At 35.3% G+C, this 8,775-nt stretch overlaps 1 protein-coding gene across 1 annotated transcript; it reads right to left on the reverse strand.

Annotated features, from left to right (window-relative positions):
* Positions 1-1,790: 1,790 nt before the first annotated feature.
* Positions 1,791-7,701, reverse strand: LOC132185030 (sugar transporter ERD6-like 6). Its single transcript, XM_059598845.2, has 18 exons — positions 7,158-7,701; positions 6,820-6,882; positions 6,657-6,746; positions 6,488-6,547; positions 6,322-6,387; positions 6,171-6,236; positions 5,976-6,051; positions 4,864-4,928; positions 4,689-4,781; positions 4,396-4,476; positions 4,220-4,304; positions 3,670-3,716; positions 3,519-3,581; positions 3,359-3,418; positions 3,176-3,241; positions 3,036-3,095; positions 2,436-2,550; positions 1,791-2,188 (listed from the first exon to the last, which is right to left on the reverse strand). Exons 1-18 carry the CDS (start codon positions 7,347-7,349, stop codon positions 2,076-2,078), a joined length of 1,461 nt encoding a protein of 486 aa, XP_059454828.2. The 5' UTR covers positions 7,350-7,701; the 3' UTR covers positions 1,791-2,075.
* Between the last annotated feature and the right edge of the window lie 1,074 nt (positions 7,702-8,775).

The following is an 8,775-nucleotide window of genomic DNA, read 5'->3' on the forward strand; positions in this document are numbered from 1 at the left end:
TTTGTTAAAATATTATTGTTACTTTTTAAAAGAAAAATAAAACTTTTCTCATTTGATGAATAAGTACTAAAAATGTTGTCCCCACTCTCCCTTTTTTGGTGGTTCAATTGCCTCAAGGCAATTTCTATGTAGTTAGGTAAACATTAAGGTGTAGGTTTGACTCCCGCAATGAGAATCTCCATGTTTGATTAGTGTAAACTGCTTTGGGTTTTGCTGATGGAATTAGGTCAAGTAACTCTCATTGATTTTCAATAAACATGTGCTACTATGATCACTCCCAGAAGAGTAGCCACTATGGTCATCCCCTCCTACTACTTTTTTATAATTAGAAGAGACAAAAAAAAAAAAAACATATTTGTCTTGTGAGTAATTAGATTACTGTTTTCATGTCTTGCAATCAAGTCAGTAAACACCTGTGCTTCTTTTCTTGAAAGACAATGTCTTGAAAAGATTTCATTATTCTGAGAAACGTTTTCTTCGAATTATCATTAGAATTTGTATCTTTGGGATATTCGGGTTTAGCTTTGTTTATTCATAAAGCAGTTAAATAATAAATCAAATTTGAGCTTCATCATTTTTTGAAGGTGAATTTTCTGAAACCTAGTGCACAATACATTGATTTTGTATGAGCAAATATCGTCTTAAAAATAACTTCAACATATTCATTTCTCTTACAATATCAACGGGTTTTCTCCAGCCTGATACGTTTCAATATGGATATAAAAAAGGCTTATGAATTATACAATCCATAGGACACATCGTTTCAAATCAAACAATTGTTAAGCATACTATGAATAAAATTGGCAATATTTCTATATTTTTTTTAATTTAATGATCTGGTCCAAGAAATTTGAATGTCAACAAGGTAGGTATATAGTAAAGGTTTTTATTTTTTTATTTTTTATTATTCAGTATGGTAAAGGTCATTGAAGCAGAAGAAGAGGTAATTAATGTCACAGATGATGAAAAAGATAGAGAGAAAGAGGATGTTAATCATGAGATGATATTGCAGGATGACTAGGATATAGTCGCATTGACTTGAATGACATCTTTTCTTTTATTTATTTATTAATTTTTTTTCCTTTTTATTCAAAGCGGGAGAGGGGAAAAAGGAGTCTATATTATATATCAAGTCATTTAACCCAAAAGTGATAACACACAATTATATATATAAAGTGTTATCACTTTTGGGTTAAGTGTGGATTATTTACAAAATATTTTCATTTTACTACTAGTTTAGTTAGATTTGTTAAAATATCGTTGAAAAAGGCAACTTATCTAACCCTAAATTAAATGGGTGCAAAAAAAAAAAAAAAATCCCAATCCCATGACATCTTGCACATATGCTCTGTACCATGAGACTAAATGCTTGAATATTATGTCAAGGATGGAGTCACTCCAGCTAATTCAAAAGTATTATTTTGAGGCTATTAGAAACTCAAATTTTTCTTCAGGAATATACCATTATTCTCCTTCAGAAGCAATCAAGAAATGTTTCCTGTCACTAGCAATTACCCACCAAAAGATTTGGACAGTAGCTTGTTGTCAATTTGATACTACACTAAATTTATTCATAGCAGAAATCTTCAAAAGATTTAGGGCTTTTTGTCCTGTTCCTTGAATGAAGGTTACAGTTGACTGATCAGTCATGAAAGAGCAGTGTCTCCTCCCTCCAAGTTGCATAAGATTTGCCAACTCAATGATTTACCGAGTCTATAAGGTTGCATTCAGTCCCCTAATATCTAGTAATCTATTCGTGGATTTACTTATTTCAATGCAATTGAATGCAGTTTACTTGTAAAATTGATCTGAATGAATTAAACAATATATGAGGCAACTGTTAAAGACAGAATACGGCCATTTGTAGGAAATTATGGAGGCAGGAAGCAGGCTAGCAGCAATAAAAGCAGAGGAACAGTTCTTCCAGGAAAAAAATAAAAATAAAAATAAAACCTGTGTTTTTGAAAGGAAAAAAAGATATATACGTTTGCTTCTCACAATATCAAAATCAGAATTGCAGTAATTTGCTTCTTCTAATAAAGAGGGGGAAAAAAGAAGAAAAAGAATGGAAAATTTTATCTGAAGGACCGCTGAATTTCTTCGAGAGTTCTTCCTTTAGTTTCAGGGACCCAAACCACAACAAATGCCAGAGTGAAAGCACACAAGACCAAGTAAATGGTGAAGGTTCCTGTCGATATCAGAGACGGCCTGAGTTAGTTATACACCAATTAAATGAATAGTAAAAAAGAAAGAACAGGATGAAAAAATGAATAGAAGTAAAATTAATAATTCCATCTATTGGTCAATGTTAGTGATAGACTACTAGATCAAAACCCCGCTTCCTGCATTTTGTTCCCCACATGGCGGTCCGTGTCATAACCCGTTTAGTTGGAGGAGAGGAAGAAGGGGTAGGAAGGTGGGAGGAAGAGGCAAACCTGCACTGCTCCATTCCAAGAGCAAGTTTGCAGTCATTGTAACCACCCAGGCGGTCAACCAGTTGCCAAGCGTTGCTACACTTCCAGCAAGGCCCTTAATATTAACTGGAAGGATCTGCATCACCAAATTTATAAAATAAATAAGCCATAACTTGAACTGCAGCAAGTTACACAGATCATATTTTTATTTTGGTGAAGTGGAGGTCACATGGTAGTAAGTCAATCCCCCAATCCAGATGCAAAGTGAACTTTTTTGATGAACAACTGTATCTAAGTTGCTTACAATGGAATTTACACAGTATTTTTTGAACTTCAAAACATGATCTAGAGCACTAAAATCAAGATTTGCAAGGAGAAAATCTTGATGTTCAAGCAGATTCTTCTGCTTCTCCTTTTCTATACTCTTGGAGATTGAGGGGAAACAACAGAGAGCAAAGTTCCATATATGAAAAGGTGGTGGCGTTCCAAATAAAAGGACATTATCACAAGTGTCTGAAAAACCTAACCAATATTCAACACTACGCCCAAGTATCCACTTATTCTAGCAGGTTCAACAAGAGCAAGTGAATCCCATGAGAAAATGCAATGTAAAGGTGGTACCTCTGACATTATAAGCCATGGAATGGGTCCAATTCCCAGGGAGAAGAAAATTACCATTAACTGAAGGAAAGAATATGTTAGATGGATAGGAAATGATAGCATTAAGATTCACCATATAAAGACATGAAAGTTAGGCATACCACAACTCCAACCACTGCCATAATGCTCATTACGCCATAAAAATTAGAATCAGCCGATACGAAACCCTGGGATCATAAACATATGGAAAAAGCTATAGAGAGCATAGAAGAATAAGAAACTTTTTGCATGCATATGAAGATTCCTAACAAAAATTGACAGTCCAAAATCCACCATATCATTACCCTTAGAAAGAATGATACTGCAACAATTAGGAGGCTAAAGGTCATTCCAGAGGAAGAAACCTGCAAAAAAAAAAAAAAAAAACATTAAAAAAATCCACATTTCCCCTCCAGGTAGATAATCACCTGTGAATAAACAATGAGAAAAATGCTCAAAACTCACAATAAGAAGAAGCCGACGGCCTGCTTTGTCCATCAACCATGTACTCACACCAGTGGCAATGACCTGGATGGCATTTATGTGTAATTATATAAGAAGAGAAAAGTTATATAATTTATATACATATACTGGACTTTTTAGCTTTGAGCTGTACCTGAATAGCACCAACTCCAAATGTAGCCGCATTGCTTGATGTAACCCCTGTACACACACAATTATCTCAACTAATAACACACTTGAGCCTTAAGCTGGCCAGTTTAATAATTCGTTTACAGGAGTGTATGAAATTGGACAAGTAAACTTATTCAGGTAAAACCAAAATTCATAGCCAACATGAGGACATTGACAAGCTGTGGGCCATTTCAGGATGCATAAGTAAGATTGTTCAGAAATTGATTAGGGAAACAATATAAGGAAACTAACAAGCCAATTATTCCTTTCTAAAAGGAGATAATATGGAAAAAAGTTGCTTGATGCAATTAGCAGTTCCTTGAGGTACTGTATTAAACTTCTGAAGATGCAACCACTCTCAATTCACAGTTCCCAATCCCAACTGATCCAATAATTTTCAGGGACAGAGAGAGACAGACCCTACTGGTCAAGTAAAAACAAGAAAAATAACATTAATTTAAGACTAACATGATTCTGGTGCGCGATGTCTATGACATGCTTCAATGTAAGATGGGAACCGAGTTCATGCTTACCAGCGGCTGCAAAGATGGTACTGGAATAGAATAGGACACCGTTGATTCCACTAAGCTGTTGCAAAGCAAGTAATCCAATTCCAATCTGCAGGATATCAATTAGCGAAAAAAGAACTTGGTTGAGGCCACAATAAAGATTAATGAAAAACCAAACCTTTGAGGAAAGCAATTAATACCATCAGAGGAAGCCAGTATCTTCTTTGTTTGAGTTCCGCAAACCGGATAGTCGACCTTCTGCTTGTTGATGCTACAGATCTCTGCAAAACATATTTGACTATTATTTAAATAGATGACGCCCCAGAGAGATGGAATATTAATTATATAATTCCAGAGTTATAACTGAAGAGTGTGTATGTGGAAGGGGTGATCACTTTGAATGATATAGATAAAGTAAAAACACTTTATTTGTATCTCTTTTCTTATCAAAAGATAAAGTAAAAACACTGACTCACGAACTAGTGGCTGTTACCTTGATTTCATTTACTTCAATGGAAATATCAGTATCAAACCCCCGGAGAACTTGCAAAGAAGTTTCAAATTCTTCTGTCATACCCATTTTTGCCTGGATTCAGGAAAGAAAATGCACATCAATATACAATAATAATATATTCATCTAATCAAGAGAACCATTTTTATAAACTTACCAGCCATCTAGGAGATTCTGGAACAAAAAACAGACCAGGTATTAATATTGTACATGGCAGTATACCTGCAACAGAAAAGGTCATAATGTTCTATCATTCCAAAGATACTTTTCAAATATGACTCCTTTTGTTCAATTATATATCTAATTTGCATTTGTCTAACTCCTTTAGAACAAGGAGGATAATTAACTTCTCACTCAATTTTTTAGTAAGTTAACTTCTAACTCATAAATTGATCTCAATTGATCAAAAGGATTTTGAAGTGTGGAAAGTTGTTCACGGACCATAAAGAACTCGCTGAAGAAATCATAAAACCCAAAGAGCACCAAGAAGTCTCAAGTATTTGTGTGGATAGGCCTCAAGTTTTTAAAATGTTTGGGTTGTTATAGATTGATTTGAGTCTCTCTTCTTACTATACAGGGCTTTGGCCCTTTTCTTTACAAACACCAAAAAATAAAATAAAAACTAAAAAATTGATATGTACATAGTATGACTAGCTAATAACAAGAAAACCAGAATAACATACTACACAAAAAGATAAACCCTAAAGCTTATTAACAATCCTTTGTCAACACTCAAGAGTGAAAACCTGGTCAACAGCTCAAACAACTAGAGACTGACTAGACATTGAGACTTTCCAAGAAATACGTTCAAATTTATCTCTGAACCAAATTTGAGCCAAACAAGTTTAACCACTCCCATTGTGTGAAACATGAAACCACTGCTAAGAACCCCTCTTTGCTAACTGACTATCACAACTAATTTTCCTTTTTTCCATCTGAGTGAAATAATGATATAAGACTCAACTTGCTGTGAACCAAAAGTCCAATAGAAGTTAAGAACATTAGACTTTTTAATAAAGACAAAATCCTTCCTGAATGGTGTAGCCAGAATATTTTGAGTATAACCAAGGAAAACAACTTCCATACCAACTAAGCATCTCCAATTGACACTGTTCACCAATGATTTGGTAGACATCAGGAATAGTAGAATCTTTATTTTTAATCAATATTACCTCTTACAAATAAGATATAGTTTTCTCTATTTGAGGAAAAATATGAAGAGAATGAGAGATGTTTATGACCACCAGAGTGAATCTCGGTGAGGATTACCCAAAACTGCTAGTATTCTCCATTCAACAAAAAGTCCCAGCAAATAAGCCAGCATTATTCCAATGGTGACTGCCAGCTGCACAGAAACATAAAGAAAACGGTAAAGAAAAAAGCACTGAATTGGCCAGTGATTGAAGTATCATATGATAAAAATACACCATCTCATGGTAAGAATAACAGTCAAACACAGCTAACCTGGTTCACTGCACCCAGAGCCCCTCTCAAGTTTTGAGGTGCTATCTCAGCTATGTATACAGGCACCTAAAATATAATCAACATAATTAAACTCCCAAGATATCATCTTTCACACACAACACCAAACTAGAAAAGTGAAGCTGAACGTTACCGTATAAGATATTATTCCCACACCAAAACCTTCCAACAGCCTTCCCATGTAGAGAAATGAAACATCCTACACATTAGTGAACTCATTATATAAGACGACATGCTTTTGCCAGCACTTTCCATATGCCTAAAGTTAAAACAAAAACTGGATATTCATTACAACTTACTCTGGCAAATGATATGGCAAGCCATCCAATAATATTAGGAATGGCAGCAATCATTAAAGACTGCAATTAAGCACAAGAAAGTAATACTCAGTCATCAAAACCAAAAGAGGCAATAATTAAAGCTATGCGTAATACATCATTAAGAAAACAATGAATGAATCGATCCTACCCCTTTTCGCCCTATATATTCAGCAATCTGACCGCTTGCTATTGCCCCAACCATTGCACCCACATTGGATAGAGAGCCGAATATAGAATACTGCCCCAAAATATGGTTAGAAAATTATAAAACCTCAAAACCCAAATGGCATAAAAGCAGCAGAGACTCATACCTCTGAAACCGTTAGTCCAAGATCCTCAGTGATTGCCGTTTGGGTAGGGGACGAATACCCAGACTGCAACAAGTAAGTAGAACATAAATTTTCTTTTTGGTTGCCAAGAAAACTATGTAATAAACGAAAGAAGAACAATTTTAAGCTTTGTTGCCTTCGTTTTTTTTCGATTCCTTACGCAAACATCTGACTCCAGTAATTACAAAAACCTTAGCTGAGCTTATCTTTGTTGCTTAAGAATATAAAGCAATACGAAAAAAAAAAAATGGGATTCTGAAAATACCAAACAAGAACGAGAATGGCAGAGGAAATTTGACTGGAAAAAAAAAATTGCTTACGGTGAAACCGAACTGGATAGGGCCCAAAGCAACGATCATAACGCAGGCGACGACGGAGATGGAGCTCTCGCGAATGACCTGGGACGAGCCCATCATACTGGACTGCCTCGACCCCATACGGTACCAGCTACCAGTGTGCAGAAACGGCTTCCTGAGATCCTTCCCATCGTCGCTCTCATCCCTGAAACTCATTTCTCTCTCAAACCCAGCAGCACGCCCACCCTGTGACCCCCACTCTCAGATTTGGATATATCTGTTCGATGAAATGCCTGAGAGAGAGAAATGATCACTTGAGAAAGAAAAGTTCAATTTGGTTTATGGGATTGCTCGTGTGGAAGAGGATCTGGAAGATAGAATTGAAAGGGGTGTATGGTTAGGTTACAGATGGGATTGAGTTTGGGTGTGAGATTGAGTGAGCCATGACTCGTGAGAGTGTTTAAAAATAGAGAGAGTTGTATAGATTGCTGCATCCGATTATCTGTTCACTGTCTCTGCTCGGCTGGCTGTAGCCAAGAGCCAACGACCAGGACGAAACTGTTAGTTGTAAGCCCAGCTGGCCATTACAGTGTTACGCTGAGTCGCACGGGAAAACCGTGAGACCAACTCCAACTGCTGACACGTTTAGAGTAAACACGATAAATAATTGACGGGGAACAATGAAGATGACGAAGAAAATCAATCTCCATATTCTTCGCTCACAGTAAATGTGGTGAGTGAAAGTGAAGAAGGTAATTTTTTTTTTTTTTTCAGAAAAAAAAAAAAAAACGAAAGGTAGAAAAACCATTGAATCCAGAAGAATTTGGAACGTGGAACCCTAATCCTTCGTATCAAATAGGAGATTATAGATAAACAGGTATACTTGCCGAAAATGGAATTAATCTTAAGTTTGCAAATATTTTTTTTAAAAAAAAAAATCAGATAAAAGTGATATATGACTGGGTTGAATCCATATCAATCATTGAATCTAATTATAATTACATGGGAAGAAGAAAGAAAGAAGAAAAAAAAAATCTCTATTTATTATCATTTCTATATATATATATATATATATATAAACACAAAAACGATGTCGTATGTAGTAGGGTATTATCATATTACCATAAAAATGATGTAGTTTTTTTTTTTTACTAACTGCATAGGTGGCTATGATTAACAGTTTTAATAAATAATCTCTAACTGTAACCGTCTTTTCACCTTCTATGGTGATAAGAGATGGAGTTTTGATTGAAGTGTCTGTCAATCATAATGTATTGAAATGAAATGAGTCCTATAGTTGATGATGAGTTGGTAGATGCTGGTTCTCATTGGGGACGCTAGTTACTAATTGAGGACCAGAATTGTACTATAATCAATAATGACAACTCCCAAAAGGACACCTATTTCTCACATTTCAATCCTATCAATTGCAGGATCCACTCCATTATATGACATGAAATAAGGATTTAGGAAATGTGAAAGAAATTTTATTGCTCTTAGTGCCATGGATCGAAAACAGACCTCAAGCTTATTAAGGATCGGAATCTCCTCTCCTAAAATTAAGTTGTCTGAATTTTGTTAAAATCCCGACAATTCAAGCGAGAGAGGGGCTATAAAATTCATCTATTACAGGCAGACAAAC

Source organism: Corylus avellana, chromosome 7, assembly GCF_965113065.1.
Source record: "Corylus avellana chromosome 7, dhCorAvel1.hap1.2, whole genome shotgun sequence".
Lineage (NCBI taxonomy): Eukaryota > Viridiplantae > Streptophyta > Magnoliopsida > Fagales > Betulaceae > Corylus > Corylus avellana.

What these genes read in the sequence shown, in the direction of transcription:
- LOC132185030 (XM_059598845.2), bottom strand. Translation starts at nt 7,349, where the DNA reads ATGAGTTTCAGGGATGAGAGCGACGATGGGAAGGATCTCAGGAAGCCG. An exon ending in TGGGAATAATATCTTATACG is followed by an intron (nt 6,237 to 6,321) that starts GTAACGTTCAGC and finishes ATTATATTTTAG; the next exon opens with GTGCCTGTATACATAGCTGA. An exon ending in TACCATCTTTGCAGCCGCTG is followed by an intron (nt 3,717 to 4,219) that starts GTAAGCATGAAC and finishes GTGTGTGTACAG; the next exon opens with GGGTTACATCAAGCAATGCG.